Source organism: Cololabis saira, chromosome 12 (assembly GCF_033807715.1).
Source record: "Cololabis saira isolate AMF1-May2022 chromosome 12, fColSai1.1, whole genome shotgun sequence".
Classification (NCBI taxonomy): Eukaryota; Metazoa; Chordata; class Actinopteri; order Beloniformes; family Belonidae; genus Cololabis; species Cololabis saira.
The window spans coordinates 7,080,093-7,103,023 of NC_084598.1; the positions used below are offsets into that span (position 1 = coordinate 7,080,093).

The window sequence follows — 22,931 nt, forward strand, 5'->3', positions numbered from 1 at the left end:
TTTATACTTGAGTAAAAAACTTGAGTTGATACTTCAACTTCTACAGGAGTATTTTTAAACTCTAGTATCTATACTTCTACCTGAGTAATGAATGTGAATACTTTTGACACCTCTGCTGAAAACGATCAAAGACGCTTGTTATGACGAGTCTCCACCACAATGAAAAATACTGTGAAGTACATTCAAATACAGTTTTTAATGTGTGAAGCAGCTGATGATAAATGTTCAAAAACAATCAAAATTTGGGCCACGGCCAGAGAAGGGGAGTGTTCTTGACGTAGTCCTGGAAGGCGGGGTCGGACCCCCACTTCTTCAGAGCCTGCTTCTCCAGGATGGGGATGCCGCTAACGTAGCGCAGCAGGAACCAGACGAACACGGGGGACAGAACGCTCAGGTACTGGGGACCCTGCATCGCGGAGGACGCAGACAGCCAGAGACCCGACCACTGCAGGATCTCTCCAAAGTAGTTGGGATGTCTGCTGTAGGCCCACAGGCCACTCTGGATGAACTTCCCCTGGAGAGGCAAGAGCACATTGCAGTTATAACAGGAATGGAGGCATCGATGCACCAAAGAAATACATGAAGGGCCAATCCCAATACACCCCCTACTTTCTACCACTAGCCCTAAAAATGAAGTCACAGGCGTAGGGCCCTTGTAATCTTCCCTAGGGATTGGGACACCACTTGCTACGTCACTGCGTGGTTTACGTTCGGGTACGTAAGCGACTGCATAGTTACGTTTGCACATACGTCACACCATATCAGGAAGCCCAGAGCTAAAAGCTGTTTTAATTTCCGCTGTAGCGCTGTTAATATGCCACTTTATTAAGTTTTAATATTTTTTCAGGTGTAAAAGTAACCGTTAAGATCCCCAACCTGGGCTCAGTTTATCCAAATAACGCCTGTTAAGAAATTTGCTCTGAAGTTTTCGGGGATGAGAAGAGCCGCCAGCTCGGGAGCTGATTTATGGTTCGGCGTTGGTGTAACGCAGAACCATAAATCAGCCTTTATTCTGGCGAGATCTGAAAAGACTTCGCAACAACGGGCAAGCGAGTGATTATGTACATTCACTGAGTGAATATTATGAAAGTAAAATATATATTTCTCGCTAGAAATGTAATTAAAACGCATTTTTATGCAGAAACTAACTCAAAATATTTATTTTATTCACTAAAAAATAACAAATGTCCGCCATGTTTTTTTTGTTTGATTCAGTCTGCAAATGATGACGTAAAGCATTCTGGGAAATTTCTCTAGCCCTCGGTCGGCAAGTCAGCATCTGAAATCCCTCGCTGTGAAGGGCTAGATTCATACTCACTAGCCCTCATTATCCCCACTACCCCTAGATGCAAAGAGGAATTGGGACACCACCAGGGATGGGCGGTATGGACTAAATAATCTATCACGATAAAGATAAAAATGACGATAAAAAAAATACCAATTCAACTCCCCCTTGGTAACTATAAATCAATTACATCCGCCATGTTTGTTACACAAAAAACTCATCAACCGGAATCTTTCTTTCTTTCTTTCTTTCTTTCTTTCTTTCTTTCTTTCTTTCTTTCTTTCTTTCTTTCTTTCTGGCTCATTTCTATCTTTCTGGCTCATTTCTTCCTTCACGTACGTTGTACGTGGATTTAACGCAGAACCATAAATCGGCTTTACACAAAAACGTCATCAACGGGAATTTATCGCTTTTACCGCAAGATGACAAATTCTTACCGTGGGGAATTTTTTTGACGGTTTATCGTGAACGGTAAAATATCACCCATTCCTAAACACCACTACCCTCACGGGAACGCGCAAAATGTAGGGGTAGGGCTGAAAAGTAGGTCTAGGGGGGGATTGGGACTGGTCCAAAACGAAGGGTGTCCTAACTTACTGCATTGTCTGGGTCACCCTTAAAAATCCACTTCTGCTGATCAGCAATAGCCTCGGTGGCAAAGCCGAGGCCCCAAACCGTCCAACCGATGTAATCCCTGGTTCCCAGAGGCCCTTGCTGCTTCTCACTGTTCAGCATGAGGGTGGGCAGCAGGGTCATAAATACCCACAAAGCTGAGAGGAAAGGGAAGATTAAAAAACATTTGCAACTAGCCTTGCTTTAATCCTTCCATAAAATAACAGCAATTAAGTCACTGTAACCAACAGCTCCTGCCTTGAATAAATGAATATAAAGAGCTAGAAACCAGACGGTGATTTATGCGCTGGTGAGGAGACGTTGGGCAGCAGCACAAGTACCTTGAACAGTCCAGTACACAAAGAAAGTCCCTGGACTGTCTCTGACATGGTTAAACCTGCGATCGTGACCGTCCTTCAAGATCCGCATAAAGAGGAATGTCCCCAGCCTGCAGAGAGAACACGGTTAACTTCCCTTCCACATTAACTCAGACATTATTCATTAACTTGAGCCACTTAAGTTTTACATTCGTCAGGTCTTGGAATGACCTCTCCAAGGACTTTCCATGGTTCAACATAACAAAGGTCTGCAAAAGGGTTTCACGTCTTCCTGCTTTAGTGGGGCTTTACTCGGCCGCCAGGGCCAGCAGGGCGTCCAGCGTTTGGGGTCAACGCGGCGCTGCTCACCTGAGTCCCCACGCCGTCACCAGCCCCGTCTGCACCTTCTGGCGGGTGTGAGTGGCTCCTCCCCACATACGACTCAAGTGTGCAAGCAGTATAAACGTCCCGGAACCTGCAAACAGAGGTGCAAACTCAGGGTGGCCGGGACGTGGACATGGAGTAGGGCGTGTCCAATAAATCTTTTACCCAGAACACTAAAGACAATCGGTTCCAAAGTTCAAGGGTAAAAAATACACAGGAGCACCGTCTGGAAAAGAGGAACAGGACAGGACGGGGAAAGAAGACGCGTTGAAGGGATTTATTTGTTAAATTAAAAAAACAAAACAACATCATCTGTCCTTGGTGAGAACAGGTAAGCTAAGCCGTTACACGTGGGACACTTGATCGAGAACTGATGGTATGGAGACATAAATGGAGGCTAAATTAATTTGTAAATTTACAACTTCCTCGTTGTCTCTGCACTTCTGTAAGACGGAACGGGCTGTAGTTATTGATTTTATTATCAATTTGCTTATTAATTTCCTAACCAGGATACCAGTTTCTTCACAACCCAAAGACAGTTGGTTCAATATCAGATTTAAATAATGCAATATTGGGGAAAATAATTAGGTAAATGAATCCCATTGAACAAAAAGGATCCGTTTTCTCTCAGCCGCTAACTGGTAGATGAAAAAACTGTTTCAGAAGCTTTGACAAACTTTTGTGAAGCGTCTGGTTGGTGTGCTGGGGGGCCCTTGTGGGTTCTGGTTCAGGCCCCCAGCGCGGCTCTGCGCGGCCCTGCAGCAGGAGGAGCTTGTTTCACAACAAACCCACTTAAGGCTGATTTATGGTTCCGCGTTACACCAACGCAGAGCCTACGGCGTAAGGTGCGCGTCGCCGCGTATCCTACGGCGTAGGCTCTGCGTCCATTTAACGCAGAACCATAATTCAGGCTTTAGATAAGACGGATTTTGTAACAACTACATTTCATTTTCACGTGTTTGTCTGTAAAACATTTAAAAACGACACAATAGAAAGATAAATAACAAGAGTAGAATATGATATTTGGCTTAAGCGATTTTGTATTTTAGTCGAATCAATTTCACAGAAGTGAGTTTTGCAGAATAATTCACCATAAATACAAAGAAAGCGTTCAAAGTGTGTGCAGTATGTGCATTACCTGCCAGATCGTAGAACTTCTCGGTCTTCAGGGCGGCTGCCAGCGCCCAGCCGGCCCACTGCACCCCCAGGTCGGTCACCGCGCACTTCACCAGCGTGCTGCCCATGATCACGTCCTGCCAGCCGGCCAGCAGCTCCAGCAACTGCCGCTCCGTCATGGGGCCGCTCCTCCCCACAAACACACACGGTCCGGGTAAAGTTCAGGCGGAGACGCGGCAGGAAGGGGATTTTCTCGGAGAACTCTGGGGATTGTAGTCGTTGGAGGATTTCAGGGCAGAGGTCAGATCCCAGCATGTAGGCTATACCTGTGTAGCCAGAGGACTTAGTTAAGTAACTATAAACCACCCAGGTAACACCGTAAAAAGGTTTAACTTAGACAAAAAAAAAAGATAATGCGAGGATTAAGCATTATATAGCCTACATTATATTATATACAGTCATTGATATGTGGGCTGCAAATATGGAAACCAAGTGGTTTTGTCCACATGCCCCTTGGCGGCTCCATGGATCTCCCTGATGTGTGGAGGCATCACTAGTCAAATGGTCAATGTGGATCCTCTGTTATTAATTCAATTCAATTCAATCTTATTTATCTAACATCTATTACAACAAAAGTTTTCTCTAGGATTTTTCCAGAGACCCAGAACATGACCCCCGAGCAATTATTACATAAACAGTGGCAGGTAAAAACTCCCCTAGTGGGAGAAAAACCTTAAGTCAAACAGTGGCAAGAAAAACTCCCCTTTAGGAGGGAAGAAACCTGGATCAGGACCTGGATCATAAGGGGGGACCCTCCTGCCGAAGATCAGACTGGGGGGGTCTAGACTAGGCGTAGGTCAGCATGCAGGTCCTGAAGCTCCGTCCTGCAAACATGCACAAAAGAGAAACAGGGGGCCAGCACAAGAAACTACAAGTACGATGGACAAAAATGATGGCTAAGAGATACTTATAATAAAAATAAAATGGAAAAGGAGAAGAGAAGAAGGGAAGAGGAGAAGAGAAGAAGAGAAGAAGGGTGAGGGGCACCGCCCAGTGGATCATGTCTGTGCCCCCCTGCAGCAGAGGCCTATAGTATATATCTACCACCAAGCTATATTTGAGACTAACTGTTATAGTCTTTATTTATAGCTAAACTATGACTACTGACTCTAACACACTAGAGTTTACACTAACTAGAGGTTTACTGAACACTAACTATAGGCTTTACTAAACAGAAAGGTTTTAAGTTTAGTTTTAAAGGGGACCTATTATGGCATTTTATGTCTATTTAAAACATGCCTTGAATGTCTTAAAGGCAAGCTTTTGATTGTTTTTTCTATATAAATTAGAAATTCAGCCTCTGGGCCATGTCTTTATCTTTACCGTTTCTAACCTCCTTCTCTATGCCGGATTCTGAGTGGGCGGGGCTATGATAATGAGGCACTGTGCTGATTGGCTGCCTGAATGACGCGATACACCGCTATGAAAAAATGGCGGAGGCTCCGGCTGGCGGAGTTAAGCCTGAATTATGGTTCTGCGTTAAATCGACGCAGCGTTGGTGTAACGCAGAGCCATAAACCAGCCTTTACACCGTGTCATGCATGCGATGCAAGCAAGTGTAAGCGACAAAATCAATTCCATTGCTTTATTTTCTATTGGACTGTCCTAACTGGCCGCAGCGACGCAGTGCTGCGCAGCGTGATGCGCCGTTTTGAGCTGAATATTTGTCGGACGCCCAGCTTCTATTTTCTTCCTGTCGCTCGCGTTGAAAGCCGGTTGAAAGCGCTCCAGGAAATGGTCACTGATGGGGAACGGCTGATCCAGTTAGTTGAAATGAGAAGTTATCTCTATGATACCTCCTCATTTCACTACAAAAACCTCAATAAAGCGGCAGCTGGCTGGAGGGACATGGACAGAGAGCGCCCGATGTCCCGCAGTGCTACGATAGTCGGACGCTCACATGCAGTTACACGGTTTTATAGTTGTGGCCGTGGTTTGCATTTTGGTTACGTAACGAAAATGCGCAGAATCTTATTGGCTCGTAGAAGTCACATGACACTGGACGGCTCATCCGGGCGGCTGTACAGACACTGCAGAATTTGGTTGCTTTCCTCCTTCTCTGAGTTGGCAGGCTGAGGGGAGACCACTTTATATATGTTAAAGCAAGAAAAAGGTGGAGGTGGTGTCAGCCTCCTTAACCCAGATTGGAATTTGTTTCCATAGTAATGATGCCTGATAGCAGAACGCCCCCCCCCCTCCAAATCTACATTTGGATGCTCTAGGAACTACGAGTAAACCTGCACTCCGAGAACAGATAGCTCTGTTAGGAACATAAGGCACTATCAGGTCTTGCAAATATTGCGGAGCGTTTTGGGCTTTACACGCAAGTAATAAAATTAGAACTACACGAGACCCACACAATATACACTACCTCTTTCTTAGCCCATTAAGCCCACTTGTTTCTCTTATCAGCCCACACAGGCTTCCCAATTAGAGCCAATAATATTTAAAACAAATGAGACCCCGGCCCTTCGCACAATTTAAGCCCAAAATCACTCTGTACCCCAAATAACTCCATTTCGTAATAGCCAGCATGTCCATTTGAGCATCCTGGACATGATGCAAAGATTATAGTAAAGTATAGTTCTAATATGCAAACAGTTTTAAATGCCGCTGCCGGAAATTACGGAAAAGAATCTCTTAAATTTGACTGAAATGTAGAAACTGCTCTCAGTTCCAATGTTTTCACTTCATACATTCTGCACAACTGCACCTAGAAATTGGGGTTTCACAGGCCAGTGATGTAATGTCCTCTTTCTATTCTGTTTCATCAGGAATAAACACAGACGAGACCATGGCAGACAGTACCAGCCCAAAAGCCACCTCTGGTGATTTTGCCAAAAAAGTCCAAAGACAGCTGAGCAGAGGCAAAGAAAAGGTGCACACCCCGTAAGATTTGTATTCTTTATAACAAGGGAAAGAAAGAACACTGAGATTTAAGTTTTCTGGGTTTTTTTGTAGGTTCTGCAGAGGTTTGGAAAGTCGATGGAGACCAGAGATGATCATTTCGAACACTCTCTTCAAATATTTTACGACCAGCAGGTAATCATCCTCCTGTTTAATGAGAATAAGAATTATGACTTTGTGAGTTTATTGGGATAGAAACATAATTCAGTGTCGGAGCCGCTGAAAATCAACATTTGATTGAAAATCTCCCGACGCAGCCTAAGCAAGTTTTACTGTGTTTATAAACTCACAGAGGATTTTATGGTTGTAAACAGTGGATTAAGCACTATAAAAGTCACAGCAGTCTTGCACACCTCTTGTTTATTTACAGACTGATGGGAATCGAATATACAAGGACTTGAGAAACTACATTAATACGGTTAGAGGTGAAAACTCTCTTCGCTTGCAGATGCTGCAGAGTTGTAGATTTGTGCCCTCTGCAGGTCTCAAATTGACAATTATGCTTTTTGCAGACATGCGTGAAGCCTCAAGACGCCTTTCCCAGTCTCTGTTTGATGTGTATGAAAGTGACTGGGCCGGGGAGCAGGATTTAGGAGCCATTGTAGAGGTCAGTGGTGTTCCAGAACCCATGCATTGTCCAGGGGACAGAACCCCCTTATTTCTCCTCTGGTTATACAGAATTAATGCACCGTTTATGATGTGCCTTTTAATGAAGGGGGAGGACCTGCTGTGGAACGACTATGAGGTGAAGCTATTAGACCAGGCTGAACGCACCATGGAGTCCTACGTGGGCCAGTTCCCAGAAATCAGGGTGAGGAATGAGAAGGCATGAATCAGAGGAAAACAGGAGCGTGCATGCAGACAAAGAGAAGCCTCAGAGAAAACACACAACACAAAGCTGACTCGTAGTTAGAGCACACACCGGCGCACACACTGATGCGGATATGAATATTTGTTTCATCTGCAGGAAAAAGTTGCCAAGAGAGGAAGAAAACTAGTCGACTACGACTCTTCCCTTCATCACCTGGAGGCTCTGCAGACTGCGAAGAAGAGGGATGATGTCAAGATAAACAAGGTCATCACAATATAGACACTCATATCTATATTCAAAGTTAGTTGATATTAAAAAACATCTACAGGAGGCTATGTGATGTAGTACCAATAATAATAGACAGTTAGTGACAGTGTAAAATGGCTGAATTTATCTACATATCCATGTCACAATATGCACAGATGTGCAGTGCAAAGGTTAGTTCACCTGTAGCACACAGGTGAGCTGTCTGACGGTGAAACAGTGAACCACACGAATGACTTCTAGAAGTGTCTTTACATGAGTAAAGCTGTTGGAGCTTTAATATCTGCATGGATTGGGTTTTTTTTAGATCAAGTTTTTTTTATTAAGCTTTCTACCAACCCCCCCCTTCAACAGCATACCAACAATACATCATATATACATAGTTACAGAGATTACATTCTTTACATTGTTGCAGGCATTGTAGCTTAGATAACTGGGCTGTTTCCCCACCCCTATCTCCCCTTGCTGGCTTAGAGAATCTGTGGTATCTAAACATAGGAGAAAAGAAAGAAAAAAGAGAAAGAAAAGGAAAGAAAAAAATAAATCTTAAATTTATTTTTAAATATAAGATATTTAAAAAAAACCTTCTTTTCTTTCTCATTCAATGACATACAGGGCAGCAGAATGAGGAAGAATTTAGGAGGTCACTACCTCCTTTCATTCCTTACAATTAAATGTGCATTTAAATACATTTATTTTATGTCCATAGTTCTAACTTTCTCAATTGCCTTAGACCAGGGGTCGGCAACCCAAAATGATGAAAGAGCCATATTGGAGTCTTGTATAAGCCTTAGAATGAAGGCAAATGGCGAAAAGCGAAATGTCGAGAAAAAAGTCGAAATGTCAAGAAAAAAGTTGAAATGTTGAGAAAAAAGTTGAAATGTCGAGATTATTGTTGAAGTACAATCTCGAGAAAAAAGTCGCAATGTCGAGAAAAAAGTCTAAATATCAAGAAAAAAGTCAAAAATTCGAGAAAAAAGTTGAAATGTTGAGAAAAAAGTCGAAATGTCGAGATTAATGTTGAAGTACAATCTCGATAAAAAAGTTGAAATGTTGAGAAAAAAGTCGAAATTTCGAGAAAGAAAGAAAAGAAGAAAAAAAGGAAAAAAGAAGTAAAAAAAGAGAAAAGAAAGGAAAAAAGAAAAAAAGAAAAAAAGGAAAAAAAAAGGTCAAACATTTTTGAAAAAGCTCCAGGAGCCACTAGGGCGGCGCTAAAGAGCTGCATGCGGCTCTAGAGCCGCGGGTTGCCGACCCCTGCCTTAGACAGACCCTCAACATTTTCTGCTTTGGCCCCGTTAGAACGGGCGATAGAAAGTTCTGCGGTCCAGATGTCGTACAGCATGGCATCTGCGTGGATTGTTGATGATGGACAGCAGTGACCTCCTGTTCCTCACCGACCCCACTGTCCTCTTCCATCATAATGTGACTTAAATATACAGTAAATGGAATTGTTTTCCCCGACTCTGCAGGCAAAGGAAGAGATGAAAGCTGTGCAAACTGTCTATGAAGGGATCAACACCGAGCTGAAGGAGGAGCTTCCTGTTCTTTACGATAGGTCTGCTATTGCAGGGGTCTTATTTTTCAATTTACACTGTTCTCTTTTCTTTGTCGTGCGTAAATGTTTTCTTCTTTTAGCCGCATTGGATGTTATGTGGCTGTCTTCTCAGCTCTGTCAAATTTACGGGACATCTTCTATAAGGAAATGAGCACGGTACGTCTTGCCCTGTCGAGGCTCCCAACGTTCATTGTGATGTAATTGTTTTTTGACCATCCGTCTCCTCTTTTAGCTCAATATAGATCTACACGGTGTGATTAAAGAGCTGCAGGCTCAGCATCCCGACAAAACGTTTGCTGTGAGAGGACTGCAGAGGCAAGTTTCTTTCCTTTAGCTCTGAGAGAATTTGGCAGTTCAAAGGAACAGTTTGTCACATCTGTTTAGCACAACTGATGCTCTGCCATACTCCCTGCATAATAATGATAATGATAAACATTTTTAAAGTACCCAGTCTTCTCCCAAGGTATTGTTTTGTTTGTTTGTTAGTTTTTGGGTGCTTAGTTATGTTTTATGGCTTGAGAAATCCATTTTCAGTCCTCTCCCAATTCCAAGGCCTTGGTACACTGTGTGAAATGTACACAAACAACAGAATGTAATGATTAGCAAATACCACATATTTTATTCACAGTAGAACACAGAAAATAGATCATATCTTTAAATTGAGGTAATTTACCAATAAAGGAAAAAAAAGTGATCATTTTGAGTTTGATGACGGCAACACAACTGAAAAAAATTGGCCACAGGGATGTTTACCGGTACATGTTTATAGTGTTCACTTTTCTTTTAGATACTGCAGAAAATGCAGAGACAGGAATGTCGTCCCTTCCTTCAATCAATCTTTGGTCTTCTTTGTCATACTTTTCATCTCATTGTGCACCAGAGGCTTTTAATTGGACTCCAGACGGACCAGACCAGTTCATAGTTGTAATGGATGCCATATGTTGTTCAGCATTGTCTTGTTGAAAATTGCAAGGCCTTCCCCTGAAAAAGACTGGATTGGAGTACAAGTTGTTTTCAGTGTTTCCTTTCCAGATGTGTAGCTGCCTTTTCCACAGGCACCACAACACTCCCATACCCCGAGAGATGCAGGCTTTTTTAACTGAACAGTGATAACAAGTTGCTATGTCTCCTCCTCAGTCGATGGCATCCACTGTTTCCAAAAAAGAATTTCTAATTTGGATTCATCTGACCACAGGTCAATTTTCAACTTTGCCTCAGTCCATTGTTTCTATGAAAATGTTAGTAACGGATAGATAGCCCCTTGAGATGAATCATCTCGTTTTCGAGGGGGTCCCACATAAAACATACAACACAGTACAATACAGTCACAGACAACATACATAATACATAAAACATAAGGCTCTCACACACCAGTCAAGACCTACCACACCTGAAGAATACAAGTAAATACTGCATATAAGACAGTAAACAACAATATTAATAATAGTCATTGTCATCATCATTATTAAAAAATAGATACATTATGTGTAAAATAAAAATGAGAAGGCAATACCACTAGAGGCAACTACATGGTTTATTGAGATTGGAGAATAGTGAGTTTTTAAAGAGATGTAATGAATTGAGTTCTCTTATATTGATGGTTAAGTTGTTCCAATCTGATGGGTTTTTTAACTTAAGCCAATTTCTTTAAATGTCAAAGGAACGAAAAGGAAGGGTTTCTGAGTGTTTCTGAGAGAATATGAGGATGTATATGGAATCAAATATTGTTTTAAGTAAGATGGATAACTAAAGTGGATACATTTGAATCTGAGTTGGAGACAGTGGTGTTGTCTTCTTGAGCTGATTAAACCAGTTTAATGATTGATACATGGAGCAGTGAATTCGGTATGGGCACCTTAAGACATTGAGGGGTTGAAGATGTGACTCATATGGTAGTTTCTGCAGAGAAGACAGCATTTTGGATCATGTTCACACGTGTCTTTTTCTTTCCAGAAGAGAGCTTTAAACTGCCTTTCTGAACAGCACAGTGTGTTCTTGGACACTGAGACTTCTAGTTCATTTCCATTGACCACTATTGTCTGAGGGCCTGAACATCACAGGCATCCCACATTGATTTTCAGCCTTGTCCTTTATACACAGAGATTTCCCCAGATTGTCTGAATCTGCTGTACTGTACAGCAGATGACGAGATTCACAAATGTTTGCTGAAGAATATTATTCTGAAATTGTTTGACACGTTTTTTTCACAGATTGTGAACCTCGGTTAGTTATTTCTTCTGAGACTCTCCCGCTAAGATTTAAAGCCAAATAAGCTGCACAATCTTCTTCTAGATGTTTCTTTTTAATAATAATAATAACAGATTTTATTTATAGAGCACTTGTCATTCAAAGAATCTCAGAGTGCTTACAAGATTAAAACGAGTTAAAAACAGGTACAAATTTAAAAACTCAGAGACGGAGAAGCGGTGAACAAACACGCCAGCGTCCTCTCCTCTCTACTCTCCTTAGCAGTTAAAAGCTTTCCTGAATAGGAACGTTTTTTTCTTTATTTCTTTTATCAAGCAGCTTTTTTTGAGATGTTGTCGCTAATAAAATCAAAATGAGTAAATATTTTTAACAAAATGTCGTTCTTACTTATGTAGATTTTTTTAGATAATATAAATTCTGCTTCTATAAATATTTCAAGTAGTGTACCAGCTTTTTGGAATTGGGGTTGTGTTTTTGTCCTTTTTGACGACGCCTGTTTTAAAACACCTGCAGAATTGTGCTTATTTGATTAGTTGACGTCTATATTAGAAGAAGTCACATTCTCGCAAAATGTTTCAGGTATGGCTCCCTGAAAAGACGGAGTCTGATGTCCCCCAAGGCCTGGAAAGGCAGTTTTTCTGACTTCCATAGAAACTACACTCCTAGACTTGGGCAGCGTTCCAGTTTCAGGTCCCCGGACAAGTCTCGCTATGGCAGTCTGTCCAGAGAGAGCAGCATCTCTTCCCATAAATCCCCTCGGGAGAAGCCCCTCTCTGAGTCCAGGGAGCTGGATACAGCATCGCTCAGCAGTGACAACCATAAATCCGCTGCACAAGAAGATGCTGCCGAGGGCATATCGGGAAATGAGCTTAAGTCAGACGTGGCCAACAGTCAGACTGAAGAGGAGAAGGGCTCGGCAGCGGCAGATGACAAGGGAGAGAAAGCTCCATCAAGTGAGAGCAGCTCTGAACAGGACAAATCCTGTGACTCGGAGAGTCTGGAAATGCAGCTGACTGCAGTAGGCGATGAGCCGCTGTATATCGATGAAGGAGACGACTTCCCCAGAAGCCATGACCCTCCCAGGGAAAATGGACTGGAGAACAATAACGCTAAAGGCCTGAGCATTCCTCACACGGTTCGTCTTTTCTTAGTACAAAGTTCAGGGATATTTTTGCCAGCTTTTATTTGCAGTGGCGTCAATTCAGTGGAAGCTAAGGTATGGCAAGGTTACGAGTCACAGAACTTAACTAGAGTATCAATCAACACGTCCAATCACAGAAGTCTGCTATGTAGCTTATGTGTGGTCAAGAAAATTGGAACTTTTTCAAATGCAGTCTCGCTCACTGCAAAAAGTTTAAAAAAAAAAGGAATATTTGTCTTATTTCTAGTTAAAATGTCTAATTTTTAGTCAAAAAAATCTCATTACACTTAAAACAAGAGTCATCACCAGAAAAATAACTTGTTATTTGACCATGTTCACCTGTTTCAAGTACATTTTCACTTGAAATAAGTAGAAAAATCTGCCAGTGGGACAAGATTTATCTTCTCATTACAAGAAAAAAAAATCTTGTTCCACTGGCAGATTTTTCCACTTACCGGTATTTTAAGTGAAAATCTACTTGAAACAGGTGAAAATTGTTGTTTTTGAGTCTTGTCTTAAATGTAATGAGATTTTTTTTGACTAAAAATTTGACATTTTAACTAGAAAGACAAATATTCTTGTTAAGATTTTCAGTTTTTGCAGTGTATAATAACCATACCTGGCCATACCCAATTGACGCCCCTGTTTATTTGTATTTACCCCTTTTTATCTCCCCGCTCTCTTTGTTAAAACTGTGTCTCCCATGTAGGATGCTCCTGTAACAAAAGAGGCATCCCAGGACTCCAAAAACACAGTGGTTTAAAGTTTCCCCTCCTTCATAAAAGGTTTGCATGTTTTTTTTTTTATCCATGGAAGATATTACATGTCAGTGTCACTGTTTCCTCAGCTTGTGACTGTGTTTTTCATGAATCTCAGGGTGGCAGCAGAGACCAGCACAGAGGAGAGTGAAGACGGCAGCCGTGAGGACAGGACTGTAGTCTCAAGACTGATGCTGGTGTTAGTTTTATCACTTGTCTGTTAAAGAAATCAATATCACAGTGTTTTGGTAAAACCCACAATCGTGTACTTTCTTAAATCATTTTATGTCCAATTGCTATTATAATTGCACTTTATATGTTTACATTCCTCTAACTGACTGACTACAACATGATAACTGCAGCGATGCATGCTGTTGAGGTCAGAGATGTACCGGTAACTACACGCCGCTCACATGTTTGCCACAGACCAAAAGACTGAAAATGAACACTTCCGGTTGTTTTCATTTATTTGCATTTATTCAAAATGTCACTGCAATTTTTCTAAGTGCCTTTCAGCCAATACGGGGTGCATAATTTAAAATGAATGAAATGTAAGTTTGTTGCATCCACTCACAAATCTGTTAACTGGAGTCACGCTGCAAGACATTGTCTGATTCTGAAAAAAACACCTTTTTTTTAAATCATGTTTGCACTCAGTTTGATTAGCAATGGTTTCATTTGTGCAGATTTAAGGTTAAGATATGTGGTAATATGTAGAAGTGAGTACTCCTTAAACAATAAAAAGTGCTGTTAATTTGAGATTGTGTCAGTGTCGTTGCCTTTCTGGTGCAAATGGGAACGACAAAATGACAGAATGACAGATGATCTGAAGCTTCAACTCAACCCTGATTTGATGCTTTTCCAATGTTTGGAGAAAACCTCTCATCGCTGTGCAGCTACGTTTGCTTTAAGCGCATGCATCCTTCATTTAGAAAGAGCAGTTTGGATAAAATGTCAATGCTGAGTTATTAGATAGATGGTTAAAGTGTTCAATTTGGCGATGATGATGAATCAGTTGGGAGCAGCCCAGTAGAACGTCTTGAGTAACAGATGACAAAGAGCTGCTTCTCTGTGAAGTAAAAGATCAAACCCAACTCTAAAGGTGTGGTAGTTGTAATGGTGCCAACCAAGAGCAGTAACGGACATAAGGTTGTCTGAATATTCCTGTATATTCCATAATTTTGCCCGTTATCTGTCACATATATTCATGAACATTCAACGTGAGCTGTGGCTGCAGCTAATTCGAATTAATGTTCCCCATTGTTAAAAATCAAGTTCAGTGAAGCCACACGGTGTGTTTTATGTGCCACGAGACATCGGAGCAAAATGAGCCATTAACACCACGGTGGTGGATTTCTGCTGTCTGCAAAGCTCCACCTGCAGTTTAATAAAGCCAAGGTCAGAAGGTTGTTACCTTTCAGAGAAGATTAGAGGAGCCAACCCTGATACCTGCATGGCTGGAGATCTGCAGAACGTTGCGAGAGAAACTAGTATGATGAGGGGAACACAACAGAAACAGCTGGGAGAAGCTACGGTGCTTGCTCCTTGTTAAACAGACCCAACACATTCAGTTTAGATAGCACAACATCAGAGTCTGTGAGCCATCATATCTTACCGAAAGATGGAAAACGACCAGAGAAGGGAATTCAGGGTTTTACCAGCTTAATTATAAAATCTGATGTTGTTCCAATCAGTAATCCAGGTGACTTGGGTACAAGCAGAAATATCCCTGAAATGGTTAAGTATGCTTTTTTTAGGGCCCGAGCACTTACAGTGCGAAGGCTCTATTGTATCTGTAGGAATTTTCCTTCTTTATTTTTACGACGAAAGGAGGGCCTTTTTGCCCCCTAAACGTGCCCCAAAAGTCACCAGATTTTGCATGCAAGCCAGGCCTGGTGAATAATTTGATATTTAATGGTTTGCATTAATGGGCGTGGCCTAATGGCTCAACAGCGCCCCCTAGAAAACTTTGTGCCTCAAGCCCCACAATACGGTTTGACTTACATGCACGAAAATCGGTACACGCCTGTATCATGTCGCAACTTAAAGAAAAGTCTCTTGGCGCCATGGCCAAAACCGAACAGGAAGTCGGTCATTTTGAATTAATTGTGTAATTTTGGCGCAATTTATGCCATTCCTTCGGCAGTTAATTCAGCCCGAACCGTAACGTGCACCCAGGTGTGTTATACATCAAAATGTGAGTCTCCATCATGCGACGACGCGCATTACTTTTCTCTTTCAAAAGCGTTACCGTGGCGACGATAGACGCCAAAAAGCGCGCCCCCCCTTCATCTGATTGGTCCATATTTGATAGTTCCTACTTTCTGCCATAACTTTTGAATGGTTTGATATGAAGAGTCGTGGGTGGTGTCATCGGACTTTATTGAGTCCTTGACCTTCATTGGCATGAATTAGCCCCGCCCCTTCTTCTGATTGGTCGATATCTGATAGTTCCTACTTTCTGCCATAACTTGAATGGTTTGATGTAGAGAGTCGTGGGTGGTGTCATCCGCTAAATGTCCAGGCCTGAAGAATCTACATGCAAGAAATACAAGCTTCCACTGCAGCCTGAACGTGCACAAGGGCGCGAGGGCCCGTTCATCGCTGCTTGCAGCTTTAATTTTTTTTTGGTCTTTGTCTGGCTTTCATTCACAACTTCTGCCCCCAGCCCAGTCTCTGCTCCCAGGACTGTAGCCGTGTTTTCAGTCCACCTGCTGGCGTCTGCCGGCTCCCTCATAATGACGACGGTACAAACCGCTGCTTCTCAATGACTTCACCGTCCTGATCTTATTGGTTGGTAGTTCTTTGCGATGTGAACTACACAACAAGCTTTACCAAACATCAGCATCATGTCATTATCAGACAAATTGTCAAGCCACTAAAATATGATTTAATAATCATATGCTGCTTTTCTTTTGATGTAAAACAGAAACTAGTGAAAGCGACCTCTTTACCTGTAATTGACTACATGGATGTGCTGTATATGAATGCATCTGTTCATTGTCTTCGCATGTTGGATAGTGTGTATCATGTTGGATAGTGTGTATCATGTTGGATAGTGTGTATCATGTTGGATAGTGTGTATCATGTTGGATAGTGTGTATCATGTTGGATAGTGTGTATCACGCCGCACTGAGATTTATAACAAACTGTGTTTCTCTCACCCAGCACTGTCTTCTCTACACTAAAGTAAACTGGTCATCGTTACATCGTTGCTCGTCGCCTCAGTCATTGGTATATGTTCATTTATAAAGCCATTCTGGGTAAAATTCCTTCTTATCTTCTCTTTTGACATGGAAACAAGGAGGTTACAATCTCCGCTCAATGGACATTTTGCATTTGGTTGTTCCAAAAATAAGAACGGAATTTGTGAAGAAAAGCTTTTAAGTTTTCAGCACCAGATGCTTGGAATAAACTTCAATCCCAACTGCATTTACGAAACCTCATGCCTGTGACTGAATTTAAAGCTGTGATGAAAACAGTGGAGTTCAGACTGTCTGTATGCAAGTGTTTTAATTAATTATTTTTTTATGTAATTCATTTATTTGTTTGTTTTTTATCTTTTAATTCTGTAACTATGTTGCTGCTATCTTGGCGAGGTCTCCCTTGTAAAAGAGACCCCCGATCTCAATGGGACTAACCTGGTTAAATAAAGACTCCCATCTTAAAGGTCCATCTTTGTAGCAGAAAGGAACACATTTACAGCCCAGTTCAAAAAGTTATTGACAGCTATATTTCTGTAGCTATTGATGATTTATAGGTAGATCAATAACTAGATTTCACATCCATGACAACTTTGGAGGCGATAAAGCAAGAAGTTTATTGTAATATGGGACGTAGAGTGTTGATTAGAAGTTCCTTCCTCAGCAGCTGGGGTAGGCTCCAGCAGACCCCCGTGACCCTGCAAAGGATAAAGTGGGTATAGAAAATGGATGTAGGGTTGCCAACTCCCTGTAAAATAAATAAGGGACACCTCATCGGCCGACCCAATTGCCTTCACCCTTCCTGGCGTGGTGAATTTTTTTAGCCCCTTTTTTTGTGAGTTAAACGATTTTTTAACTATTTGACTCGAACCTAAATTGAATTAGATGCATATTTTTGAATGCCATGAACACATGGAAAACAAATTATTATCCAGCAATTCACTTGAATACAAAAATAACAAAATGAACTGAATAAAATAAGTATCTTTCTTAAACAGAAACCTGTCCTGCTTAACTTAAAATTGTATAAATTAATATAAAACAATAGAAAGAAAGCTGAACATCCATTCTGTAATAGTGCACATTTTTAGTGCAATAACAAAAGTGCAAACAGAAAGTCTATAGAAAACTTGTAAACATATTTGTGCCTCAAAGGCTATGACTGTAGGCTACAGTTGTAGTAAAACAGAAAAAAATAACTTGTGAACTCAACAGCTCAATGCCATTTTCCATTGGCATTTTATGACTATTTTTTGACTCCCACTACGGGACGCATACTTTAGTTTATAAATACGGGACGATTCGGTTTTTCAAGGGACGGTTGGCAACCCTAAATGGATGGATAATATAATATAATATAATCAGTACTGGAGTTGAGGGGGGATGAGGAGGGATGGCATCCCCCCCTGAAATAAAAACGGTCCAAATCATCCCCCCCTGTAAAACTGCCATCCCCCCTTTCCATCCCTTATGTCATTTCATCAATGAATGTGTTTTTACTGCTATTTCAACATTTAGAGTCATCACCAGAAAAAGAACACCAGAAAAACGACAATTTTCACCTGTTTCAGGTAAATTTTCCATTGAAATAAGTAGGAAAATCTGCCAGTGGGACAAGATTTATCTTCTTATTACAAGCAAAAAAATCTTGTTCCACTGGCAGATTTTTCTACTTATTTCAAGTGAAAATCTACTTGAAACAGGTGAAAATTGTTGTTTTTTCCAGTGATGAGTCTTGTTTTAAGTGTAATGAGATTTTTTTTACTAAAATGAGACATTTTAACTAGAAATAGGACAAATATTCTTGTTAAGATTTTGAGTTTTTGCAGTGATCCATTTTACTTATCCTGTGAAGGACAGAGTCATATTGATAAGTTCAGAAAACTGTTTTTTATTGTTGTGTTTTGATGTATTAGATGTAAGCCCAGTGGATATTTAAAGCTTACAGAAGGCTGCATTTAACTGCTGCTATGTCATTCCTGCAGTATTTCTGCAGGTGTTTTAGTCAGTGCTATTATTTGTAATATATTATATTATTTGTAATCAGCACAAATTATCTGTCACCACATGATAAAATCCACCATCCCTCCTGATTTTTTTTTTTTACAACTCGAGTACTGAATATAATATAATATAATATAATATAATACAATATAATATAATATAATATAATATAATATAATATAATATAATATAATATAATATAATATAATATAATATAATATAATATAATATAATATAATATAATATAATATAATATAATATAATATAATATAATATAATATAATATTCATTCATCTTTCGTTCATTCATTCATTCATTCATTCATTCATGAATATAATATAATATAATATAATATAATATAATATAATATAATATAATATAATATAATATAATATAATATAATATAATATAATATAATATAATATAATATAATATAATATAATATAATATAATGTGAGTTTTAAAAATGAGCACATTGGATCAGACCGTGTTTTAACGTAGTAGTGATACATCGCCTCGATAGTCGCTCTCTGTCGTGGGGCATAAACAGGGCGGGGCGGGAACTGAGATCGTGCTGTTTGACTCACGAGTGCGGGCTGAGCTGTCTGGGCTCCGCGGGATTCACGGACCAACTTTCGGACGCCTCAACTTCACCCCTGGCAAAAGTGTAAAGTTCAGCTCTAAAATAGCAGTGAAGTTGGTCTGCGGGCTGGTCGGTGCTGGGCTCGCTCCCCCAGGTAAAGCTGCTGTTCCAGTCCGGGCTGAACAAAGCCCGGCTGATGAGACCTGTTAACGACAAGCCGCCCAAAAACACTGTTTTCTACCAAGTTTCGGGTTACTAAGTGTTCCGTGAACTGAAAAGGCTTTTTTCACCCTTTTTAAAAAATATCCTATAATTTTACGCACACAGCAGAATAGCTGGATAGTTGAGTTTTTTGGCATCAAAGCAGGAAACGCCTGACTGCCTGACTTTCCCCCTTTAAAACAAAACTGGTTTAACATGTAAAATGTTTGGAAACATTTGAACCTACATCAACTTATCTTCTTTTTTTCTTTTCCACAGTTTTTTCTGTCCAGGTATCTAATCGGATCCAGCAGTAACCATGAATAGTAAGTACTTTTCTTACCTGACTGCATTTGAACTGCCAGTCATCTAATTGATTTATATTCATTTTTCAATGTCTTTGATGTTTAAAAACTTAAATGATACAAGTTTTTTTATTAATACCAGGTTAAAGAAAATCTGCAACTTGCTTGTTTTTCACAACAAAGCGAGTGTATGTTGGGTTTTCCAGCTGCTGAAAGCATAAAAACACCCAGGAATCAGGATGTTGAGCTGCTGGGGGTTTAATGGAGGGTTTTGGTGTTTTTAAAGGAGACTTTACTCAACTCTGTAATCAACACTAAACTAAACAGTTATTTCTACTGTTGTTGTTGTTGTTTTGTAATTAGAGCGACACCACAGGGTTTTATGAAACAAACAGGTTGGTTTCAGCCCCGGGTCTTAATCAGATTACTGTGTCACAACACATAATATGCTGTTACAAAAGGAATTTGTCAGACTGCTGTGCAGCATTGTTAACATGCCTCTTTCTTCTTATTTTTTTTAATCAACCATTCAGGTACAGATGTGGAACATTTGACAAAGTCTGCAGGTGGACATGTGTCTGAGAGTGAGTACATCACACTGATCCAAGCTCTTGTTACTCTGCTGGTTTTGCAGCGAGAACAGAATTGCAGTCAGGGAAAAGTATTTTCTGAACCGGTTGATCGATACATGTTTGTCCTTGTCAGCCCCAGCTGTGTGGTCGTCTTTACTCCCAACCCCGGCTGACACCACTGTGATTCCAGGTAACTCTTGGAATGATGACGCAGATGTTACTACTTCATCAAATAAAGTGGAAAAAAATACTGTGTATTCCCTATTACCCCTCTGTCTACTTTAATCCACCCTTTTCCTTTTGTCTGCTCTGACAGCAGCTCCCAGCACTCCAGACTCTGCAGTTATTGCAGGTATTGTATTTATTTATTGTATTTATTTATTTAGCACAATTTAAAAAAAATAGTGCAAGGAGGGAACGAAGCCCAGAGGGCTTGTACAGAGTTCCACTCCCGTCATCTACTGTAAACAGAAAATTAAATGTACAAACATAGGAAAACTCTAATTATAAACATGCAAAGAAAACAAGGATACATAATAGAGAATACATTGAAAAATTAGGACATGAGATATTTTTTCAGCAATTTTTTGAAGGATATAAATGACAATGTGGACCTCAGAGACATATCTAAATTGTTCCAGAGTTTAGGACCTCTAAATGAAATATTAAACTGATGAAAAGATGTTCGACAGAAGGGTAAATGTAGATTGACACTGTGTCTAGTTGAGTGTGAATGCAAGTCAGATGAAAAACTAAAGAAATTATGAAAGGTGTCCGGAAGATCTTGCTTATTGTTGATAAACTTGTGCACAAATAAACATGGGTGAAAAACATTGAGTTTATGGATAGGTAATATAGAGTATTTTTTGAACAAATGGTATGTTTGCACGTGATACCGTGATACCGAGGTTCAACATTGTTTTTTTTAATGATTAATTTTCCTGTTTTTATTTCCCTATTCAGTGGTCATCGTCCTCATCCTCCTCACGGTCGCCGCCCTGAGCTTCCTGCTGTACCGGTACCTCTGCCACAACAAGGGCGACTACAGGACGACGGGGGAGCTGGCTCCGGGGGAAGACCCCGACGAGGAGAACAGCAGCCGCGAGGCCAACGAGAAGAAGGAATACTTCATATGAAGCTGTCTGCTCACCCATAAGGAATCGTTTTGTTTTATCCTTTGCTGTGGGTTTTTTTTTGTTTTTTGAAGGGAAGGCTGCTGCCGGTTGTGGACTTGGCAGAGAATTAAAAAAAAAAAAGTTTGTTTTAAGGAATCATTCATAAACTACAAGTGAAACCAAAGATGTGAGCACGGCTGTGTGGGGTTGGGGGGGGGTGACTGACTGACGGGGAGCAGGTGAAGGACGACAGGTGTGTGCAGAGTAACAAGAGCGTGGCGACAAACAGCTGTTGGGCTTTTTAAAAATATCTCCAGTCGGTTAGAAGATCTTTTTTTGTGCTCAGTATTTGAAAAATGTTACTTCATTCAGATTGCTGTATTTTATTTTTAAACCACACTCAAATTTCACAGAGGATGTGTTTGGGTGGGTTTTTTTTTTTGAGTTTTCTCAGAATATTTATATACAGTTCATTTTATAAGTTTAAAAACAATGTAATCCTCTTTGAATTTAGACCAGCTATTCATCATTTGCATTTGGAGATCTGTTATTTTCTATAAATGTTTGCCACAAATGGTTACTGATAACGTCAAGTTTGGAAGGAAAAAGTTAGATTTGACTGTTAAATGTAATGGCAACGTGTTTGTTTCTAAACAAGGATTGCTGCTTCTGTGCTCTGGATGTGACGATGTAGGACACTGTTCATATACATGAAGGAAGCTCAATTAAACTGTAAAGTAAGTTGCCAAATTTATGTAAAATGTAAATGTTGGTGTTTTGTTTTTTTTATGCATATCTTCAATTTGCTAGACCACCTTTTTATAAAAATGTTGTCACGTGCCTGAGAACACCAACTACATCAGCTATATAAAAGGTTTTCTCTCCTTCTTGGCGGGTGTTTCTGCAGCTGTCTGTTTTTTGGGAACTTTTCCCATCAGAGAAATCCGTGCAAAAGCTTAGGCCACCCTAATATTGTTCTATCCAACTTTTACGGACATTTAGATTTCCTGACAAATGTCTCAACACTGAGTGTAATAGATGATCTGAATAGAGGATCTGTGGGTGCGGCTCGCAGAAAGTGCAGGTAGTCAATCTTTTTTGTTTTTGCGTTCAAAAGATCCAAATGTTTTTTAATCTATGGAATAAAACTGCAGATTTAACTGGTTCAGACCAGAATAATCAGAACTATTTAGGTTGAGAACAGCAAGATATGTGTATATTAAAAGTGTGTGGATTCAAACCAGGGATCAGTAAAGTATGGAGCTCCTTCCCCGGAGCCCATCAGCTTTCATGTTACGTTTTTGGATCTGAACCTTCATTTTTTGGGGTGTCATTTCTTATATGTGGTCATTGAGGTGATGTAGTGGATGTGTCGATAGAAAACCTGCTAAAATGCAGTCCGAAAGCTTCAAGGTTAACAGCTTAACTGTGTAGAAATGTAAGGAAATGCTGTGACTTTAAAAGGTGAATAGTTTTTAACCAGTTTAAACCAGTCTTCACAGAAACGCCTCTATAAATTCTGGCAGCGGC

General features: G+C 40.4%; 3 protein-coding genes across 4 annotated transcripts; 2 read left to right on the plus strand and 1 right to left on the minus strand.

Annotated features, from left to right (window-relative positions):
• Positions 1-177: 177 nt before the first annotated feature.
• si:ch211-210c8.6 (uncharacterized) lies at positions 178-3,913 on the minus strand. Its single transcript, XM_061735334.1, has 5 exons — positions 3,737-3,913; positions 2,584-2,689; positions 2,239-2,345; positions 1,883-2,055; positions 178-514 (listed from the first exon to the last, which is right to left on the minus strand). The coding sequence occupies exons 1-5, from the start codon at positions 3,891-3,893 to the stop codon at positions 236-238; spliced, it is 822 nt and encodes a 273-aa protein (XP_061591318.1). The 5' UTR covers positions 3,894-3,913; the 3' UTR covers positions 178-235.
• bin2a (bridging integrator 2a) lies at positions 2,705-14,177 on the plus strand. The gene is made up of 13 exons (XM_061735333.1): positions 2,705-2,929; positions 6,549-6,652; positions 6,736-6,816; positions 7,052-7,106; positions 7,194-7,288; positions 7,397-7,492; positions 7,649-7,756; positions 9,226-9,311; positions 9,392-9,467; positions 9,544-9,626; positions 12,099-12,654; positions 13,370-13,445; positions 13,537-14,177. Exons 2-12 carry the CDS (start codon positions 6,569-6,571, stop codon positions 13,421-13,423), a joined length of 1,374 nt encoding a protein of 457 aa, XP_061591317.1. The 5' UTR covers positions 2,705-2,929; positions 6,549-6,568; the 3' UTR covers positions 13,424-13,445; positions 13,537-14,177.
• A 5,015-nt stretch (positions 14,178-19,192) lies between these two features.
• On the plus strand, positions 19,193-22,640 carry LOC133456266 (cell adhesion molecule 2-like). Of its 2 annotated transcripts, none has more exons than XM_061734722.1 (6): positions 19,193-19,362; positions 19,689-19,735; positions 20,248-20,298; positions 20,420-20,476; positions 20,603-20,638; positions 21,250-22,640. In XM_061734722.1, exons 2-6 carry the CDS (start codon positions 19,729-19,731, stop codon positions 21,420-21,422), a joined length of 324 nt encoding a protein of 107 aa, XP_061590706.1. In that variant the 5' UTR covers positions 19,193-19,362; positions 19,689-19,728; the 3' UTR covers positions 21,423-22,640. The 2 variants fall into 2 exon arrangements, with proteins under 2 accessions (XP_061590706.1, XP_061590707.1); XM_061734723.1 differs by having other exon boundaries at positions 20,606-20,638.
• The last annotated feature ends 291 nt before the right edge of the window (positions 22,641-22,931 follow it).